This window comes from Colias philodice, chromosome 7 (genome assembly GCF_061535455.1).
Source record: "Colias philodice isolate Cphi_HAF_F1 chromosome 7, ilColPhil1 Martin Lab GWU primary, whole genome shotgun sequence".
Taxonomy (NCBI): Eukaryota; Metazoa; Arthropoda; class Insecta; order Lepidoptera; family Pieridae; genus Colias; species Colias philodice.
The window spans coordinates 10,132,476-10,156,260 of record NC_143092.1 but is presented as its reverse complement, the minus strand read 5'-3'; the positions used below and the strand labels follow the sequence as shown (position 1 = coordinate 10,156,260).

General features: G+C 35.0%; 2 protein-coding genes across 2 annotated transcripts in view; both read right to left on the bottom strand.

Annotated features, from left to right (window-relative positions):
* The window catches only part of slpr (mitogen-activated protein kinase kinase kinase slipper), a 54,652-nt gene that overhangs the window by 8,199 nt on the left and 22,668 nt on the right, over nt 1–23,785 (bottom strand). The window contains exons 2-7 of the mRNA XM_089697640.1: nt 9,068–9,207; nt 8,412–8,604; nt 7,961–8,136; nt 6,195–6,381; nt 5,480–5,650; nt 5,094–5,240 (exon numbers count right to left, since the gene is read on the bottom strand). Coding sequence (XP_089553766.1) covers nt 5,094–5,240; nt 5,480–5,650; nt 6,195–6,381; nt 7,961–8,136; nt 8,412–8,604; nt 9,068–9,207 — 1,014 coding nt within the window. The remainder of the gene's footprint in view (nt 1–5,093; nt 5,241–5,479; nt 5,651–6,194; nt 6,382–7,960; nt 8,137–8,411; nt 8,605–9,067; nt 9,208–23,785) is intronic.
* LOC149487321 (uncharacterized) lies at nt 242–5,078 on the bottom strand (the record flags this gene model as incomplete). The annotated part of the gene is made up of 2 exons (XM_089697312.1): nt 242–2,595; nt 5,012–5,078. Coding segments are annotated over 2 exons (444 nt in total), but the record flags the coding sequence as incomplete, so codon positions are not given.

The following is a 23,785-nucleotide window of genomic DNA, read 5'->3' as shown; positions in this document are numbered from 1 at the left end:
ATTATACTTACATGTGCATAATACATTTGTCATGGCACGAGACTTGTAACTTCGCAATTTGTTAAAAAGTTATCCTCCAATCGTTTCGCGTCCCGATTAGATAAGCCAAAGCTATTCACTGTTCTCATTTGAACCTTCACCTCATATAATTTTAACTTGTTTATTGATATCGGCACGGTCTCACTCGGTTAGGGGGTGTGTTAGCATATTAGTAGTCCCATGTTAAAAGAATACACCAGAATCGATTTTATGGAAAAGGTTTATTGATATATAAAAGAAATTAAGTATAAACTAGAGAACCGGATCACCAAAGAGTTTCTATTCGATTAAGTTACAAATAGAGCCTTAATATAGATTATCATCGCTCTGGTGACATTTCGACAATTCGTTTGAGCCTCTCGGTAAGGTCCACCACCACAGGAACATTATGTTATCGAATGTTACGGCGGAAATCTTTTGTACTATCTTACATTCAGTACCTACTTCTACACTAGTCTCGCCTTGAAAGCCTGTCTGATGCGGGGAGTCTTTAACAAACTGCTGCTGTATTCATAAACTGCGCTATTAAAAATGGAATGTAGAATCAAACAGACTTCCAAAAACATTTCATTAGACCATTGTAAACATTTGAAAGCGTGCCATATGACATGTGTAAGACAAAGCGATGTATACTAACGAGTAAGTACAACAAATACATATATAAGATTCTATACTGTACCGTATATAGCGTTACTATGAACTGATAAGCATGCATAGCGCTTAACTAAAAAATAAAACAGGCTGGAAGCAAACAAATGCTTACAATTCACAAAAAAAATAAAACTGATAAAAAAAATTACAAAATTATAATAAATCTACAACACGCACAAACATTCTGGACACATCACATACGATAATCGCTTAAAATACCTACATCTGCCACAATTCAATACTTTAAACTACATTTGTGACGTTTTTAAACATTTTCATACGAAATTTATTAAACATGGCTTTGAGAAAACAATACTTACAAGGATATGGCAGATTGTCTGAAGATCCTTTAGAGCAGCAATAAACAAAAAATGGGTCAAAATTAGTAAAATTCAACTGGACACAGGATCAATCACGATCGAGTACATTTTTTGTGTTTTAACTTTTTTTGTCGACTCTACGCGACCGATACTTGTGCCAGGGTCCGTACAAATTGGCAAGATACCTAAAAATTCTCAGTCAAGTCTTTTAAAATAAACCTTAAATACAGATCTTACGTTTATTTACCAACTAGATTAACTAATAAATTACTGGCAACGTTTAAGAGATAAAAAAACTTGTAAATGACTATGAGACTTGGATATATTGCGTTTTGCCAGTAATTTATGACTTACACTATCATTAAATTAATGTCGATAATCGAGATAAATGCTTCGGCTTTAACATCTGTGAAAAACACGTGGAGTACAAAAAGATCATCCCGTTGCAAAAAAATACGAAATTCGTTTAATATTTCATGCGTGTAAAAAACGCACTAAATATAACCTAACCTAAACCTAGCGGAAAATAAGTCTTTTTTATTTATTTTTATTATAACCTTACACACTAGTATAAAACCTTGGAACTGTATGTACATAATCTACGAGCCGATGGACGAGTAACTGAGCGCGAGTTTGTGAGAAAAATAATTAAAAAAATGCAATCGCGAGGAATGTTCACACAAATGATATGTTCTGTATATGGCAACCCGATTGTACTGTTATTGACGCATTTAGACTCGATACAATTGATGACGTAGGGCGACGGCGCGTTGTGGAAACATAAGGAAACATACCTTAGTGTACTGTGATTAGAGTTTAAATTTGCTTGTAAAACATTTTGGAATGAATTGTGTTCGCTTACGTATTCCTTTCGAATACAAACGTCACCAAATTCTAAAAGCATACAAAATAAATTATTCGGATGTTCAAATAAAGATTACTTTTAAATTTTTAATAAACCAAAACATATTAATTAATTTGCTTTTGCCATATCATACATCAATCATTAATCTGTAATAAAACATTTTCAAGTGAATAACTTTTTTAAATTATCAAAACTATTCATACCAATTATTTAATTTTAAACATCATGTATTATTACATCTACAAATAACAACCGCTCTCCCGCAACACGCCTTGCCCTACCGCCACATAACATGACATCACGACACGACACGTCACGCCACGTCACATCACGTCACGTCACGTCACTCGTCCCTCAGCAGCTCCGTCGTATCGGACGACAGCGACCCCGCCACCGCCAGTAACCCCGCGAGACTATTCGACCGAATACTTTTCAAAAAGTTGCGCACATCTCCATGCGAGCCCTTCCTCCTCTCGTGCACGGGCGGGGTCGGGGGGGTCGGGCCGAACACCGTGTCGTAGTGCAGGGGGTCCGGGGGGTCGGGGGTTGGGAACATGGGGCAGAGCAGCCGGGGTTTTGGCGCGTCTCGAAGCAGATCGTCGTGGGAACCGCAGCGTTTTGCCGCAGTGGTGGGTTTCGCTTTGGGGGTTCGAACTTGCGACTTCGACTTGCGCGGCTTTCGCTTCGTCTCTTCCACTTCGCTTATTATAACGCCCACGTCTTATGTTGGAAAATGGACGTATGAGTAAATGTGTGTTTGGTTGTACTCTTGGAATTGCAGTGACTTGCACTACTTGTTAAAAAAAATCTTATCTACTACGAAATATACGCAAATATAATACAAGATTTACAAAAGCCATGGATAATAATACAAAAAGATTGATTACAATATTAATCAAGTCACCGTAATTCTAATTGGGTACACTATCATAATTTTATCAAAACTGAAGATACGTCCTTAACCCGTGACGCGTCCGGCGCACAGCCGGCACCGATCCCGATAGTGTCAAGGGAGTTCACGAAATCTAGCTTTTTTATGACTACCGAGTTTGAAAATTTTATTTACCCTATTGTTCTATAATTATATGCCATGTATGATATATTTTTGGAAAGAGGAAGAAACTAGTTATAGCATAAAAATGTAATCATGACGATATATTTTTTCTATAAAATTATAAAAAATTGATTTTCTTTTGTTTTAATTTTAATTGCTTACATACTAACACTTACATGATAATGCTGAGTCATCAAATGATCATATTCACGTTTTCATATCACTACACGATTGCCAAATACATTCACTTATATTTTCACACATTTAACACAACGTATTTCACTATGAATAATAACAAATCTCCATTATTCACAAACAAGAAAAAAAGCGCCATTTTGCGTCTTCCGCACTGAAAAGTTGAGACACTTTTTCACTGAGTATTCTTCAAATATCCCTAAAACCAATATCATAAACGTATTCTACGTAAAATTTCCAGTAATATACGTCTCAATTATCACTCATCTAATTATTCCTCTCGGCATAATTCACAATCCAAATATTCGTTGAACAAGACAAATGTCACAAACTATGGCCGATGACGCAACTCAATCAATGATTCACTTTTTTTTTTATTTTGTGGTTTTGGTCTCTATTGCCTGTCTCGGAGTCGTGTCGATTCGAATTATAAATGTTTAAGGCATAGAGAAATATTTTTTATACTGGAAACATTCACTTGTAAGTACTACGGGTGACCTTCAAAGTCATTGGCCGCGTTATGAACAGTCGTTGTTACGCAGGACGCTACAGTACCATTTTGAGTTACGATTAACCGTCTGTACATAGGACGCGTCACGGGTTAATTTAAATATAACTTATGCACTAACATAATGACTAGACATTATTCCTGTAATAAAATATTGGAAAAACACATTTCATAAAAAGTTAACATTCTTATTGAGATTGCCAATGCTTAACCAATATAGCACAAACTCACAGATATATGTAACAGACTATAATTTTAAGTAATTTATGGTAATATTGCAATTTCATTAAGATAAGAAATAAAAAAAGTTAATATTACATACGTAGAACGTATGTGAGTTTTGCAAAGTGGGTATACTCAAGAGTGTGTATGAATACTCACCAGAATCTCGTGTTAGAACTCGTAGTCATTCTGATCAAAATTGAGAGTATATACTCACCAGGTTTGAGTGCGTATAATCAACAGGATCGAGTGTGTATAGCCGACAGGATCGAGTGTGTATAGTCAACAGGATCGAGTGTGTATAGTCAACAGGATCGAGTGTGTATAGTCAACAGGATCGAGTGTGTATAGTCAACAGGATCGAGTGTGTATAGTCAACAGGATCGAGTGTGTATAGTCAACAGGATCGAGTGTGTATAGTCAACCGGATCGAGTGTGTATAGTCAACCGGATCGATTGTATATAGACAACAGGATCGATTGTATTTAATTAACAGTATTGATGGTATAAAGACAACAGGATCGATTGTGTATAGTCAACAGGATCGATTGTATATAGTCAACAGGATTGATTGTATATAGACAACAGGATCGATTGTGTTTAGTCAACAGGATCGATTGTATATAGACAACAGGATTGATTGTATATAGACAACAGGATCGAATGCATATAGTCAACAGGATTGATTGTATATAGATAACAGGATTGATTGTATATAGCCAACAGGATTGATTGTATATAGACAACAGGATCGATTGTATATAGACAACAGGATCGAATGTATATAGTCAACGGGATTGATTGTATATAGACAACAGGAGTGATAGTATATAGTCAACAGGATTGATTGTATATAGACAACACGATTGATTGTATATAGACAACAGACTCGATTGTATTTAATCAACAGGATCAATTGTATATAGACAACAGTATCGAGTACGTATAGTCAACAGGATCGATTGTATATAGACAACAGGATCGATTGTCTATAATTAATATAGACAACAGCATCGACTGTATATAGACAACAGGATTATTGAATATAGACAACAGCATCGACTGTATATAGACAACAGGATCGAAAGTATATAGAGAACAGGATCGAGTGTGTATAGCCAACAGAATGGAGTGTGTGTGTGTGTGTGTGCACTGACCGGGCGGGGCGCGGGGCGGGCGCGCGGGGGAGAGGTGCGGCGCGGAGGTGGAGGGGCGGTGTGTGTGTGTGTGTGCACTGACCGGGCGGGGCGCGGGGCGGGCGCGCGGGGGAGAGGTGCGGCGCGGAGGTGGAGGGGCGGTGCGGGCGGGGCAGCGGCAGGTGCGTGCGCGTGCGCGTGTGCCCCGTCGACGGGCCCCACGTCTTGCCCTTCACGCCGTCCGCTGGCACTGTGAACACAAAAATACACTGGTTAAATGCTGTCAAAACAGCCATATTGTTAAATAGTTGCAAAAAAATCTAACAAATACATGTTAATACAAGAAAAAAAGGCTTTATTCTGTGCAGTACGAACATAGTAAAAAGTGACGCCATTTGACAAAAACCAGGAGAAATTCAAAGTGTATTTTTACTACATTGCGAATAATTGCACGCTCTGTAATCTACAGAAATAAGGCTCGCCACTCACGTGCGATCGCCCGCATGATCGCCGGTGACCCGGGCGGCGTGTCCTTCGCGACTGCGACCAACTGCTTCACGCTCGCCTCGTCGTCGCTCGGTCGCACCGTGAGTGTGTGCCTAAAGTCGAGAGGCGAGGATATTGTGTCCTTTTTGAGCAGACGGATCTTGCTAAATTTGCCTGAAAGAAGTATAAATGAAGGGTTAGCTTGCTAAATTTGCCTGCAAATTATGTTGAATTAAAGGTTAGACTCGAAGGATCAATTGTTATGTTGTTTAGCGTTTATAATGCACCACAAATATATTGGGTTAGACAAGAAGGATCAATATGTTGTTTAGTGTTTATAATGGACCAGTTATATACTGTTTAAAATAGACAATAAGAGTGGAACAACCCGTTGTAGATCGTTTAGAATAGATAAGACTCGAAAAACCATTTCTATTTTTCTAGACATTTAACAAATTGGAAACGTTAAATATAAAATCAAGATATAAAGGATAATAAGCATCTAAAATTGAAAGTAATCGAGGTAAAGAAGACAAATTTAATGTAAGGACCTTGATATTATTTAAAAATTAACATTGCCAGTATAGCAATCAAAATCATTAATTTTTGTTTCAACATTTTTGGGAAATACATAAACAGCCTGCACACAAACAAAATTAACTAGTAATTGATATGTAGTATATCAGTGGTGTATTTTAAACTGAACAAAAGCACCAACCTTTCCTCTTATTAGGCTGCGGCGGCTGCTGGGACATATTACTCGCGAAGATCAATATATGCAACTCTCTCGCCGCTAGATCTATCTCTCTCATCTCTAGCTCTCTCTCTTTCTGCGCGAGATTCTGTTCCACGAGCCGCTGTTGGAGCTGCGCACGAGTTAATTCTTCTTCGCGACATCTTAGCTCCTGGAAACATTGATATTGCCATGGTTAAATTTGGCACAGAGGAACAATATACACATGGACAGATTTAGGGCTGATTTTTCAATGCTTGGTTAAAACTTATTCGTCGAATAATGTATAAAACTACCATTTTTAAAACGTATTCTAATTGCCCGTTTTTGACAGTTTACGCGACATTTTAATATTATCGTGTAATACTTTATTGGACGGATAAGTTTTATCCAAGCATTGAAAAATCGGCCCTTAAAAGTACAATTAGGGGCCGGGTTCACAGCTTTCTGTGTTCTGATAAGCTTATTTATTAGTTAAAAGTGGCAAACAATGTCAAAATTAAGTGTCAAAAAGGCATCCAGGGACATTATGAGCAAGCTGTGAAACCGATCCTTAAAAATGTAACACGAAATAGTAGCAAAATGGTCCCCAAACAAACAAGTGTTGGAGGAAAAGCCTTTCAGTGACTATATTTGCCACTAAATTGCACAAGAATAACCAGATCTATAATATAGATAGTAAAAATTCAAAACAAAAATGTGAGAATAAAGTACCAAGAGACAAATATTTAAGAGATTAGAGAAAGACTAGAAAAAGAGAAAATTGTTGTAGATTCTAACAGTATCCTGCTAAATAAATTTAAATTTTTAACCAAAAAATGTGTATATCATGTGATGCTTGACATCTGTAAACTCCGAGACAGTTTTCGAAGTTTTAAGGTTGCTATTTATATTAATAAAACTAATGTCAAGGGGAGGAGGAGGGATGTAATTGAATTATTAAATTTATTGAATATTATAAAGCGCTACTTTTACACAAAACCAAAAATCTATTACTATTATCCTCATTACATTTATGACTATAAATACTATAATAAATCATACCATACAAATAAACATACACATATTTAGTTTAACAACACAGCTACAAATAATAAACTTTTACAACAATCCAAACTATTAAAACCTTGCTAACATATCAACATCTACATAAACCGTAGTAGTAATTACCGCACTACAAAATTCTAGAATCATGTCCAAAAAACGTATATTAAAGTTTATGAATTAGCTATAAATACATGCATATATTTCTAATAAATTAATTTAGCATAATACAATAAACACAAGAGTTAGCTAGCACTAACCTCTTCTATGGTTTTGCATTCCTATGTAAGCGATAGGAGAACATAATTATTTATTAGTCAACAATATTTATATAGGTACATAAAGCTAAATATATTTAGATGAATGAACAGATACTTATTAGTTTTATTTCAATGTTTATTCTCGGTGATTAAATGTGAAAATATATTCGTATAAATGTAAAATGCATGAATGATCATCAAATTACTGTGATGGGTCCTTTAAATGCAATTGGTCATTAAACTACTTTACTGTAACTGTTTTACTTCAAAAAAAATAGTTAACAACTTGCAAAAGTGCAGACTGTCAAATTCTTAAGCTCTGTAAGGTAAAGAATGCAAAAGTTTAAATCCTTTTGTTTTCGGAAGTTTTTCCAAAACTTAAGGCCAGCCCTTTGGAAAATTTTGGGGCATTTTTTGTCAATGTTTTGTTCCTGCTCTTTCTCCTACCTTTTCTTTCCTCCGCAGATCCCGGAGGACCTCTTCGATTTCGATTCTCCAACCATCTTGCATAGTGTGAAAAGATTCATGTGGTGCGCGCGTGAACTCCGACTGTCTGATCCTCTCGAGCTGGTCCAGGATCTCCGGGAAGAGTGGCCTCTCGCGTGGATTTGAGTGCCAGCATGCTGAAATTATACGTGATACGAATTGTTAGAATAAACTCAAGTACAAAGCGAAAAGGAGGTAAGAGGTGTGAATGTATAAACGACTGATATATTATCATAATGTGCTATAATCTACAACCAAAACTTATGTTTTAAATAACTTTTTACAAATGTGACTATGGTGACTGTCTCTTCATTTCAATCACTGTTTAACAAAATCTTGTATCGACAGATTGACATTTTTAATTTTAGGGAGAAAAGGACTTCCTTTCCTATAAATTTTAAACCGTCCTCACCTTCCATCAGCACCCTCCACGGCTCCGGACAGGTACTCGGTATCGGCAGCGTCAGCTTGTTAACAGCGACGCCGTACGCGACCGCCAGCGCGTCAATGCCCTTGTAGGGCGTCTCTCCCGTGAGCAGCTCCCATAGTAACACACCGTACGACCATACGTCAGACGCATGTGAAAATGTGGAGTTTTTTATCACCTGGAAGAGTTGGCAGAAGACTTCGTGAATTGGCATTTGAAGGGAAATTATTAAATGCACCAGTCATTCATAAAGCTAGTAGCGAGTAGTGTAGATGATTATAGATAAGTTTATAATGAACACTTTCAACGTTCTCACATCGCAGAAGGAACTTTTAAATATTAAAATTCATCAAAATACATAAGTATTTCCTTTGAATGATACTTGAATTGTTATTTTATTTCCATCGACAATTAAACATTTTATTACACATCTGTGACATATGTATCTAATATCTATTTATTATTTGTTTTAATTTCTAGTACATATTATAATGTTTATGGTATTCACACAATTCATATATTATCTTGGGTAGAGCTACTCAATCTTATTTAAAATAATTTTTGTCATCTCTTGCCCATCACTAGCGCACACAATGATCTCTATACTGCACTCTAGATAAAATCACACATCTGCAACATACCTCAGGCGGCATCCACGCGTACGTGCCGGCAGCCGACATCCTCGTCGTCTTGTACACCTCCCGCGCGAGACCAAAGTCCGTGATCTTCAGCGTTTTGTTCTCCAGCATATCGTCGGGCAGTATCGTCTCACTTAGTAGTACTGGAAAGATAAAAATAACTGGTTAGAATAATATACTTTTGTAAGTTTTTTTTTTTATAAAATAAAGGTAAGAATTTTCAGTGTCCAATTGGGCCTTTTTAACAGCGAGTTGATGATAAGCAAACATTCATAATAGATATATGTCAAGACTTTCAATATTGATTTCATATGTTTTAGAAATTCACATTGGTAATGAATAATTGAATATATAACCTAGAAGACAATCAATACAACATCGTACCTATTAAATCACGATCGCATATCTATCTTCACGCAAATAGCTATACATCCCACTATATATATTCCTCTCTACAAAACATATATCATCGTAAACCCCCACAACCAAAAGTCATAACTTTCAAACTTCTTACTCCTCCCGTACCTTTGTGAGTCGACCAGACCCTATAGCTCTTAAAGAATCGAGAGCTCCATTACCTATCTTCGGAAGCCATTATACGATTGCATTATTGAAATAAAGCGCAGTCACGCTTTCGTTCACGTGGGTGGCTCGGCGTGTACGCGACCCAAATAATAATATATAAGTTACGGGGGTGGCGAGGTCACTTCCTTGGCACCGCTCTGAACTTTCCTTTGACCTTTCCAATTGAAAAATATTGTTGCAGTGTTAGAAAATATTGTGATTTATGGCCACTCTATTCTCGATAGTACTGGAGTATCGTATGTGCAAAATCATTGTGCTATTGCGCAATTTATAGATTGCTTCATTTAGCAAATATCTATTACTCAATAGCAAAAATGAATTGCTTCAAATTTATTTTATTTTCTTCTGAACTTTTCTAACAAAATATAAAATTATTTTCTATTTTATAATGAAGCAAAGTATCGTTTAACAAAAACGTTTTACTCTAGTGTTGAAATTTAGTCCAGCAAGTTTGGACATAAAAAGATTAAGGAACGGTCCTATTGCCTGAGATATACGAGTTACACATTTGTTTTTGATATCGATTTTAAAGCATCATGACAAAGGTAGACCTACCGTGAAGACCCTAATACTTAACAATATATTCTCTACAAGAGGTCCTACATCGGTATCAAGCGGTAGATCAAAGACAAGAACACAAGACAACAGAAGACAAGACAAGCAACAAATATGTATATTAAGATTGCTTTATCGATTTTATTTATTGCGTTTAAATTATTAGTCACGTAGAATGCTCTGATGTTAGATATTACTGCCTTAGACGGACAAATAAAGGCAAGCTCAATGCAGTATTTATTCCGTACTACCTTATACCTTCTAGCACGATATTTTTCCACGCCAGTCGTAACAAAACACCGCATCGGAAATTTAATATGCCTGCAAACTGTTTACACTGACATGTAAATATTTGAACAGGCAAATTGTGGAATCGATTTCTGGCATCTAGGTCAACCCGTTGTGTCTATGGTCTGGTCTAGAGTCTAGACCGAGATAGGCTTGTGAGCTAGAGCCTACAACTTGCAGTGTTCTCTCCAGGCACTTTGCCAACGTTTAAGTGCTTGACGGACGGAGCTTAAACCTTTTCTCATAGAACTAACAATGCCATAATAGTTCTTAATTGCGCATTTTTTTACTTTAGTTAGCCAAGGTTGGCTTGGAAAAATATTTTGAATTAGAATCGTTGCATAATAATAATGCGATGTACCTACATAACTATGATACACTGCAGTCGGCGTCTTATTTGAAATATAAAAATGGCGATTTCGTATAAGAATAATAAAAAATAATTTTGGAACCAGTTAACAGCGAATACTTACCGTAGGTATCCAATTGTGTCTCTAAAATCACGCATATTTATTTGTTTAGACAAATTCATTGAGAGATGATAATTATTATTTAAACACCATAAAATAATGCATAAGCTAAATAAGGCTTAATATAATTGTAAAAATATATATAAATACAATAGCTATACATATCTGTAGTACTACCTCTATCTGAACATTCATTAAATATATTTTCGAGTAGGTAGGTACCTTACTGTGCAATGTGCATCTACGATTACTGTTCACACAGAATCAACACGCAATTACCAATTACCATGTCCAAAGATAAGCCGGTAAACGGAGCAGGTTAAATAGAAGTAATAAAATTAACTACGTTACTAAATTGGGTTTGATGCGGCCAAATAAATAACACGATGATGGATCACACGAGCACAGTGTGGCCAACCATTAGAGTATTAAGACATTTGTGACCGTCATATCGTATTATCTTATTTATTTAATTCCTCGCGACCATCTGCTTCGATTAGGTTGTAACTCAATGAAGATGTAAGAATTGTACGGGCGACATAACACTCAGGACGTCCCGAATATCAAACATGAAAATGTACACCTATATATAAAGGTAATACAGTATAGTATACACGCGAGACAGCTAAAAGTAATATAAAAAAAAAACTATTTATATGCGTAATTAGGTACTGCTATTATACGTTAAATGATAAATCCAACTTAAAAAATTAAATATTAAACCTCCAAAGTTTTTTTAGTATTGAAATGGTCAATGATGTTGAATTTCACATTGTACACTTTATCCCATAACATTTTGAGGCTATAAATTAGACATCTCTGGCTACGAAACCTCAAATCTGTAACGACTCCGGATAACCAAGCATCAGAACAAAGCTCGTCACAATTAGGTTACCATTCGATTACTGACCGAGCTATCGTCACACGTATCAGCCATTACTGAGATCGAGTGGCCGATAGCACAGCGCTGTGCAAATCCCGCGTCGATCGCTGACCGTTTGACCAACTTTATGGTAATGAAGGACCACCGACGCGTAACAAATTGTTCGAGGAATTGTCTATCGGTTACTTGGCGGAAAATTTAATAAATACATTTTTAAATATGTACATAATATGTATATTAATTTTACATTCGATAGAGATTTTGTTTTAAATTCGGTTTAAAAACACTCACTTTAGAAATGCGGCAGTACTTAGGAAAATTTTGGAGAAATTGCATAATAGTTTAATTAAGAACGATGTTAAAATTACATTAGATATGGACTGAAAACTTATAAACTCAAAGCTTTATTTGTAGCAACGTTATTGTTATGATGACGTACCTCCCGTTGTCCAAAAGTTTTGTTTGACCTTTACATTACACTGCTGTCAATTTATAGTCTGTGGTTCTCAATATAGTAAGTACAGCTTTTAACTTTTAATGGAAATTACTTCATGTCATATCTTTTCTCACCAATAGAAAACACAAAGCCAAATAATATTAAAAAACCTTTTCTCTTACATTTGAATCATTTAAACAGTAATGACTCCATCGTCATTTATATAAATGACGTTATAATTCAGAGCCTCCTATATCTCCTTATTTATTTGGTCGATAAAAAACTTCACCGTTCGTGAGCAACCTCATAGTTCACTTGTTAAAACTGTTAATCAACGTTTAAGGTGTAGAACAGAACAACTTTTGGATGTAATAAAATATATTTTTTATTTCGATTGATTGGTAAATACTAAATACATACATAGTATCTAGTGGTATCTATGCACTGTGATGCAGATATCATTATTTTATCAGGATAATCAGAATTAACAGCGGAATATCTCCTGAAAACAGTGATGTAAAATGAATTAATGTTTAGTTGAGTTTATTCAATTTATTGTTGAAAAGAAAATAGACGGATTGAAATAGAAGAATTATATTCCTACTTATAGGTCCGCATAAGCCTAAATTAAAATAAGTGCGTTAATTGCAACTCGCAATATAACTAGAAAAAAAGAAACGACGATAATATTCAAATATTTTCAGATTATGCAAATGATTTCTAATTCTTAATTACGCTATAGAGTTATAAACAGTACCTACGTTCGTGTATTACGGCCCCTTACAATAAATGAATTTATTCCAGCGTTGAAAATATAATTCATTATAAACCGATCGAGCTGAAAAGGCCCTCAGGCCTATTACAAACGCCTTAAACGGCCGCAACAAGGCATTAAACTTGATGACGAAACACCGATCCGATTTATGTTCATTGCACTGAATATTTAATATTGAAACATCGTAAGCGATGACTTTAATTTAAATATGAAAGTCAATCAATCGAGTGAAATTGAGGACGATTTATGTTATCGCTTATTATGTAAATATTTTATGCAACTATGTCCAAAAGAATTGACACCAATTAGTCGCGAAGATTTCGCCTGTGCTTTATCAGATTGAAATGCATTAAATAGATACTGGTGCTTTCAAAGACTAACTGTAACAGTTTTAAAAATAGCATAAACTAACAAAAGTTACCTCATGATTTTCTACATTCGCTCATCTAAAAGTAATTGCAACTGGAGATATAAATTCCTAAAACCATTAACTTGCAGGAATCTTCTCCCAAACTTACTTAGCACTAACCCTATATATAAATTATATATGATATACATATAAATTAAATTTATTTTCATATACAACCGATACGTCTGGGTGGGTGTGCCATTAGACGAAGGGTGCAGCGTACACTAGGCGGCATTAGCGTTATGCACCTGGTGTTTCATTTGCCCTGGGGTCTTTTGAACATAAGCCTCTTCCTGTTGTTCATACATATAGTTCAGTAAATATTGATTGTACGAATGATAAATTGCCAGACACATTAAGTTTAACAGAATTAGATAGAAACAGACCCAGCAGTGAAATCAATTCTACACCATCTTGTACTCTAACTAGATCTTTTGCTTTGCTTCGCTTACTTTAGTACATTGCGTCAGTCGTACATAGATTCAAATCAACCCAAATAAATTTACATCCACACTTTGCTGTACTCTCCTTTTCATACCAGTACTTACTTCACGACAATATTATGCCACTATTTGTTCTCCTTACTACTACTTACTAAATATTTAGTAAGCTGTTCTACTTCACAGCACGACACAATAACATCGTCCTACATACGGTACCAACCATACATTCAACACAACATGAACAAACTGACGGGCTGTCCAAAGCTGCCCTTTACCATTGTCGTGTCTGACAGACATTTGAATCGAACCCACGTGCGATTGCCGTGAAATATCCGTCAAGAGACGCGCCAAGGTGTCTTTTAGTACGAGAGTAAGATTGTGTTTAAAATTTAAATGGATGTGAGGATTGCAAATCTTGTTACATTATTGAAACATGAATGAATGGCAACTGTTAAAATACTAATCAGAATCAAGTATTGATGAAGACATATTTTGGGAATGAGGGATGAATCATGAGGGTATTAAGAAAAAATAATGTTTATGAGAAGCATGTTCTTTTTTTTTGTAAATTTGAACATAAAAAAAACATTATGCAAATAAAACACTGCGGTTAGTTTTAACAAAAAATTACTAAATTTTGCAAACATTTCGTTATGTTAATTTGTTCATATACACTAATGTCTAATCGTTTTATCTATTGGAATTTCCACCTACTGGAATCCTTTGTCAATTGCTTACGTAATATTCATCTGACTGCCAAGCAGCGTTCAGAATTCATTATTAACATACGACAAATATATGAAATAGTACTAGCTTTAATATACATCATTCCCCAAGTTTTCCCCTATTTAAATGCCATTAAGTTTCCAGACAAATTAACCTTTGTTCCTCAAGATTGATAGAACCTTTGCATCGGTTCAGTTGTTACAACGTAGCAACAAACAATTTGTAGTTTAAGTTTAAATACCAGTTTATTTTACAATCTTTCTTTGTCTTTACCTGAAAAAAAAAATTATTTTTTTTCTTTTCAAAGCAAATAAACAGACTAGAATTTATAATATCTTACAAACTTATATCATTACAGGTATAATATAAAAAGTATAGGTTCCTTAAAAGTATAATACGAACCCAATAGCAACACAATCATCCACAAATTTGAATCTAACAATCCAGACACAAATAGGTATTATTCGATTGTCTAGGCTTATAATCTTAAAACGAAGCCCTAGAGCCAGGCAGACTGGAAGGAAGCAATACAAATGTAGACTACAATATAATGCCATTCGCGTCAGAGACGAAAACTTAGCGGGCTATGGATAGAGGATTTTGAATGATATTAATTTAGATTGCCGTGTTCAGTCTTGTGTATGTATTCTGGTTGAGGCTTTTGATAATACCCTTTGTACTTTTGACGTGTGTTTGTCTATATTTTGAAGTCTACACCACATCTACACTAAATACTAATATCATTAAGATATAGAGAAGAAAATATGTATTAGAAGAAACGATTTTAAGTATGATTGAAATGGATAAACTCAGCATTTACTTAAGATAATTTGAAAATTCTTCCTCCAATAGACGACTACAGTTATTCCTAAGGAACATAATATATTATTTCATCCCGACTTAAGGGTGGAGCTGGCAATCGAGAAGCCTGATACTGTATATTATTATATTTTGTTTATCATGAGTTCAACATTTCACAAAATTTCCCATACAAACTCCATCTCAATTTCAACAATACCACGATTCATACATCTAACGGTGATGTGGTATTTCCGAAGGCTACTTTGGCTTTTGTTTCATTACTTCAACGTGACGTCACACGTCAGCAAGACGTATGGCACGGGTGGGCCGAAGGTCTAATGAACTTTGTGAACTCCAATCGCGTCATAGATACTGGCATTGCTTTTATATTGTGACCTAGTTATGAAGAGGATACAGAGGAATATTCCTCTTAATAGGTATAAGGAGTTATTTTCTAAAGGATGCTTATAAGTTTATGTGAATGTCAACTTTGATGTGAATTCTAATCGAGTCATAGATGGCTGGTATTTTTTTAGATTTTTGACCCTGTGTAAAAACGGGTTGGTAAAGTGATATACGTCTCTTACCTGTCTACGTATTATTATAGTATGGGCCGATTTTAAATGCTTGGATAAAACTTATCCGTCCAATAAAGTATTACACAATAATATTAAAATGTCACGTAAACTGTCAAATACGGACAATTAGAATACGTTTTTAAAATGGTAGTTTTATACATTATTCGACGAATAAATTTTATCCAAGCATTGAAAAATCGGCCCTAAGTCAAATAATGTTAGATATTGATAAAATTATACAATTCAAATAAAGACTAGAACATAAAATATTTAATATTTTGGACGGAGGAAATATATTTCATTTCTATGAAATATAGTCACGTCTACTTAGGAAGTCACATTTGTCATTCGACTTGAAAACTGAAGGGACAACTTTTGAAATGTTCGTATAACAAATGCTTCTTTTTATATCATATCCAAAATCGTATCGTATTTGGGGCAGATTATTATTACCGTAAACATTTATAAAGACCTATTAGTAAGGAATACCATATTTAAAATCTCGAATCAAATGTATATCATACACCTGTATTTTTATAAAAACGTACTCCTCCTTCCTATACTTTATTAAAACAATATTCAAGTAAAATATGAATAATTCATCTGGCAGGCCGCGGGAAATGGGACTTACAGGATACAGATCCGGTGGCAGAGGCTAGTCTTGAACTTGAGTGATTTATTTGTGAGATACCTGCTATTGTTTATTGGGATAACGTTATTTTAACACACGTCTGCTGTTCAATGGCTCATTTATCAAAGAGGTGAAGTAGGCTTAAATTATAATTTGATGGCACTGATTAGATTCCTAGTTCTTATAGCGGCAGTACACATGGGGCCAAGGCGTTGGGCCAACGTGTTGGGAAAAAATGAAGGATATCAAGATTCCTGTTCACACATTGGCGTACTGATCATTCTGCATTGGCGCTTCAAAGATGGACGTAGTCCGTAGAAGCTTTCTTGCAGCCGCGGCAATTTATTTATATACAGTGCGTTTAATTATTACGTACATGTGCATTGTGCATCAATAACAATGAGTGTACTCTGCCGTCTGCGATGATACCATTTTCCAATCTCTATTGTCCTTTTTTATATCTGTATAAATAAAACATTATTATGTTTAGATTTTTTCAAATGTTTAAAATGTGTGCATTTTACATTTAATTTAATTTTAACTACCTATAAAACGAAACTTTAAAGATTAGATTTTAGATATTATTATATCAAATGATAATATTATTTATGTAATAAAGCACAATTTGATCAAAATCATGCTCATTGTATATTGTTATTTAATAATTTTTAAGAACACTTGTAACTTTTTAATACTATTTTACTCATTTTATAAATATATTCATTTTTTTATCGCATTGTATGAAAGTGAGATAAGAAAAACATCTAGAATAATATAATAAATAGAAAATAGAACATCTAATTTATTGAGTCATATGGTTTTATTTTTGTGTAGTTCATGCCGTGGATTCCAAATTATTCCTTCATGTGGATACAATTCTACGAATTGTAAAACCTCGGCGCCGCCATCGCTATCGGAACATGGTTAAACGTAAATTTCATTGACGCGCAACGATACTGTCTCCGCTGACGAGTAACAACAAACTGAACAAGACACCAACGTGTGAACGCTGTTTGTGGAGCGCGCCAAGATCCTTTGATGTGTGCACAAAAAACCGACAACATTCGGTTGGCCTGCCAATATTGGCGCCAACTAGGCTAATGAAGCCAACATACCGCCAAGTAGCTCTCTACACGTTGGCCCAACCCGTTGGCCCAACACGTTGGCCCCATGTGTACTGCCACCATTACAGGAGTAGGTGAGTACAAAATTGTTTTGTGTGTGACTGAACTGCTCGACTAATTATGGCCAAGTATAAGGAAACAAAATTCTTAGTTTCGCTTATAGATTTTCTTAGGTTTTATAGCACCTTGCTTGATCGTTATTTTCCAGTATTTCCATAATTATTCGTGCAAATACCCATATCAAACTGCACACAAAAGCTATCAATAACCTCGTTGCAATTTAATGAACTCTACCATAAATGAAATCACCAGACCATCACGGCGATATTCCGAGAAATACCTGCCTTTGTTTCCATATTACCAAAGGTATTTGAACCGACTACCACTTAGTGGTCAACGCAAAAATCGATGCACCGCGTGGGCGTCCAATTGACCATGTAAAAGCCGACAAAGTAACGACTGGAGGCTTTATACAAACAACCAATAAAAATGTAATCACTTTAAACAAAGCGTTGTAAGCGATTTTAATCTTTTTACCGGTGTAATTCGAAATTGTTCGCGATAAAGGTTCCCGCCCCCTCATTTAGTATACGGAAAATTAAAAGACGCTAACCAATTATTTGATAATGAAATATTATGTTTGATTTTGCGAGTGTGTAGGCAGTAAGAGCCTTGCTAATCATCATTTTATGACGTGTTATTCTATTATCTATACCTACTGTTTTATATGTTTCACTCGCTAAATAAATGATAGTGCCAAAAGTTTTATGAAGAAGTTATATTGAGAAACAATTACTTTTTACTATTTGTTAAAACGTTAGAAATAAAAAAGCTGACCATGGATTCTAAGCCCCTACATTTTATAACATTTTATAAATATGTATAGTAACATACGTATAAAATATAAATATATTATACACCGACCTAGAGCATCAAACTAATTACCTAGATAGATACGGATTTGTACACACATTAATTAAAACCCAAATTTCATCAAAACATCTTAAATAGTGACGCACAAAAACCCCCAAATTACCCAACTATTACACAATCAAACAGTCATACAAGCAAGATCATCGGAAGTGCTTATGTCGACACGTTTCCTTGACAAATACCCAAAAACTTATAACGGTCGAACCTGCGATAGCTGCGTCACATCTTGCCTCACCACAGCACCACACAACGCGCGAAGAATTCTAAAATAAACTTACATATTCAATAGTCTTTACTACAGCAATATCCGATTCCGCGTATAGATATAATAATGTGGCGTAAAACCCCTATTGTTTTAGGAAATGTTTTAAATAATACGTGCAATATGATTTATATGGAATTGAAGGATGATAGCAATATCTTTATATACAGGGTGTAATCGTTAAGTGTGCACAAGCGATTATTCCGTAACTATTGCAGATATCAAAAAACTTTAAACTGATATCGAAAGTACTTAACCTAATGAGTAAAATGGCCATAATAAATTTTTAAAAATAAAACGAGAAATAACCAAAAATGTTACATTAAACGCTCCCATACAATTTATTTCCCATACATTTTGTATTCATAGTAGATTTTCGAAGTGACGTCCTTATTGTGCAATACAATGAGGAGGTCTATTTACAGTTTCTAAATGAACTTCCCTCCAAATTTGCGAAGTAATTAAAGCAGAAAACCAAAAAAAACAAAAAAAAAAGTTAAAATCTTTCATATTAAATGTATAGGTTGATCCAAAAGTAATGATAATTGGGTATTTCCTGTGCACATAAAAATATAAAATAAATGTTTTATGCTTGCTCATGTAATCACTAAGTTATCACAAAAAAATTATATCAACAGGCCACGTTTCCAAGTATTTACATTAATTTTAATGTGAACAGTGCGAGCCAGAATGTTTCCCGACGAAAAGAAGAAACAACGATTCGACATTTAGAGGGTGAATTTCTAAATTTTTAATGAGATCAGGATAATTTTTTGTCAAAATTTGTGACCATGGGCGTTACCTGGGTTCACCATGTTTATGCTGAAACCAAGAAACAATCAATGGCCTGGATGCGAGCTTCCAAAGTGACGGTGAAGATTTTCAAAGTGAAAATTAGTAGGATAAATTAAAGCCGTAGTTTTTTGGGACGCTGAAGAAATGTGGAATATTTTAAGAAGGTAGCCACTACTACACAGGGCTCTTACTACACAGACCAAATTAAAAGATTGCGGGTAGGTTAGTAAGAAAAAGAGACATGGCAAACTTCGGTCTTGAATGTTGGTTCACCAAGACAACGCACCAGATCACAAAGCGTCAGTTGCGATGGCTGCCAATCAAAAATCGGCATTGAAAATGCTTGAACACCCACCCTGTTTGTAAGATCTAGCTCCTAGTTAATTCTATCTCTTACCTCGGCACAAGAAACACCGTCGATATAAGAAATTTTAAGACGACAGCGAAGTGATGGCCGATTTTGAGGGGTTTTTGTAGATGAAGTCAAAGTTTTTTTTTTTTCTAAGTTAAGGAAAAAAAATATCGAAGTATTATCTAGTTAGAAGACTATCTAGAGAAATACATAATTATTTTAACTGTAATGACCTTGTTTAATATTGATTATCATTACTTTTGGATCAACCCATGTACATGGGATATTCATATCTCATACTAAATGTATGGGAGGGCTTAAAGTTAATTTTTTAGATATTTCTCGTATTATTTTTAAAAATTTATTATGGCCATTTTACTCATTAGGTTAAGTACTTTCGATATCAGTTTAAAGTTTTTTGATATCTGTAATAGTTACGGAATAATCGCCTGTGCACACTTAACGATTACACCCTGTATATATAAAATTCTCGTGTCACAATGTTAGTCTGCATACTCCTCCGAAACGGGTGGACCGATTCTCATGAAATTTTCTGTGCATATCGGGTAAGTCTGAGAATCGGCCAACATCTATTTTTCATATGTACCACGGGCGAAGCCGGGGCGGACCGCTAGTTTACCTATATGGGTCTCGTAACTCGTTACCTTTACAATTTACATAAACCAGTGTAATTATGGTAAGTTAACTACTAATAAACAGGGCTTTGAATAATTTAACTACAGGATAACCGCAAGAATCTTATATGACACAGGGAAGTATTCAAAATTTTAGGCATTAAATAAATTAATAACATAAAATAAATTAAATTAGATGAGGTAATTGTTTGTAAATTGTAACTAACTACAAGTGAGTTCTGATTCGAGAAAATCCATACTTATATTATAAATGCGAAAGTAACTCTGTCTGTCTGTCTGTTACTCAATCACGCCTAAACTACTGAACCAATTTGCATGAAATTTGGTATATTTTGATACACGAGAAAGGACATAGGCTACCTTTTATTGCGAAATATGTACCACGGGCGAAGCCGGGGCGGACCTCTAGTATTACATACAATAGGAAGTTATGTAGCTCTCTACTCTCTCGTGTAGTTTTTGAGATTTTCCATTACAAACATACAAAAATCTTTCCCCTGTACCTCTTAATATTCGTGTGTAGAATGCAGATAGCTGCAAACGTACTTCCTACGACAATAGGTGCACGAATATCGTATTCGTGATCTCTACTCGAAAACATACCGTCCATTTGTATGAGGGAATTGTCTCGATTTATGTCATGTTGTCTGTTAATGTTGTTTCTATTGGTCACGACTTGGGAAAATCTTACTGTTTTCAAGTCATAGAACTCACATTTGATACTTTTAGAACAATTCCTATGGAACATATTTGATAAATTTTGTGGATAATCATCTTTATCCGACTAGATATTAAACACTTCACTCTTATCGTCTTGTATTACTTACGTCTTAAATGAAACATTTGGCTTTGTATTACGTCTTAAACCAAAATGAGCACCACGACCGCTTACAATAGAAGAAAATACACGCATCGTATCTCTTTCAATAACAGAAGTGTGTGTAACGACCTATTTCGTCAAAGCAAAGACCTATATTCCACAAGGGAAGAACTATTTCTATACCTATGCCTACTTCCTATACTTATACATCTGTACTAATATTATAAAGCTGAAGAGTTTGTTTGTGTGTTGAACGCGCTAATCTCGGGAACTACTAGTCCGATTTGAAAAATTATTTCGGTGTTAGATAGCCCATTTATCGAGGAAGGCTATAGGCTATATATCATCACGCTAAGACCAACAGAAGCGGAGCAATGCGGGTGAAACCGCGGGGAACAGCTAATTACTACTAATACGTTACTTCAACTACTAAACCACATACCACTTATAATTCTAAATATTCTAATGATAATTCTTAAAATTAAAAAAATAAAAGTCAAAATCGCTTCACCCAGCCGAATGCCAAAAAAGCACCTACTGTAGAAATGAGAGCCTCCTCCTTTTTTGAAGTTGGTTGAAAAATAAACATCTACAGCAACACAACAATTAACAAAACGTGATCAGCTGACATCAATCACGGTGACGCAACATTCGTTATCAGCCCGGCGACACACTGTCTGCCACTAGCTTCTTAAACTCATTGCGATAACGTTGTTACTTACGACTCCCTACATATTTTTATCAGTTAATAATATTACAAATACTACGGTAAAAATGTTAAGGAAAAAACTGACAATCTACATGATAGAGAGAAAATATATTTATTGGTCAAAAATCTACAATAAAAATATATCTACTATTTGATGGAAAAATTGCATCGTGCGTATAGAATTCAGTATACGTCTAGGTAGGTACATTAAATCGGAGTCGAGACACTCAAAATCATCAAAGAACTGTTTTTGTGTCATTATTTTCATCCCTTTTTCGGATATAATATATCTTCCTTGCATTCAATTATTTATCAATCACCCATTTGCACGAACGATTTTAAACAGAACTAAGCTACCTTACTTCTTGTAAAATAAGTTACAGGTACCCCGTACCGACATAAAAGCCTCGTGTCTCAGAGGAGATATGAATTTGTTACTTTTATTACAGCCAAGAGCGTTACGGACGTTTTACGAGTCGAGTTCGCGAAATAAATTTATGTCCTTACCTACCTACTGAAATTTGTGCACCACTTAAATTGGCTGGACGACAACTGTAAAATTGTTATTACGATATAAGATATTATGTATTCAGCGACAACCCACATAACACACATATACCTACATATTAAAATGTATATGAACAAATTTCTAAAATAACAGATAACTAGATACCGAACCGTATTTTTCGTCCCTCAAAAACAAAACTGGCAAATCTAATGACATAACTTTACGCATAACATTTGCATTTGAAAACTTTGCATCTTATTTTGTTATTTTGATGCTTGAACATCAAGTAAATACTGCATTATGACATAAAAAACCAGCCTCTTCACTAATAGGTACCTACTTTTCTTTAGAAAACAGATAATAACCTTAAAATTGCCATGTCATCCGAACCTCTCAACACAAATTCAACAGACAAACGGCAATTACCATCTATCTTCCTTTCCTAAAGCGCACAGTAACAACATTAGAACAATCCCGTCCCCCGGTGAGCTACTCAAAAAGAATACAGCCGTTACAAAGGTACACGAAGTACTCAGACGTCAATTAATTAGACCCCAAGATGGGGGACACACACCCTACCTTGGAGGGGATGTTTTGTTTCAGATACTGGAAAATTTATGCATTTTGTTTACGTTGTTTTGTATGCGAATTGTGAATTCATGTTCTTGATTAAGAACTTAATAGATACAAACAAATATTGAGGAATGCGATTTTTAGAAGACTTGTTTACTAGACGATCTGTTAACTCTATAATATGACTTCATTTGTTCACCTTCATTTGTTCACCTTTAATTGAAATAAAAGAGTATAAAGATAACTTAAATGAGCTTTCAACTGTTAATGATTGAAATTTAAATTGTTCCCCGACGAGTACAATATCCCCCATCTTCAAGCGTAGAGTGAACAGGTACCTTCTAGGGCAGCGCGTACCATCTTAGACCACATCTCAGCTCAACATCAGGCGAGATTGTGGTCAAGCTCT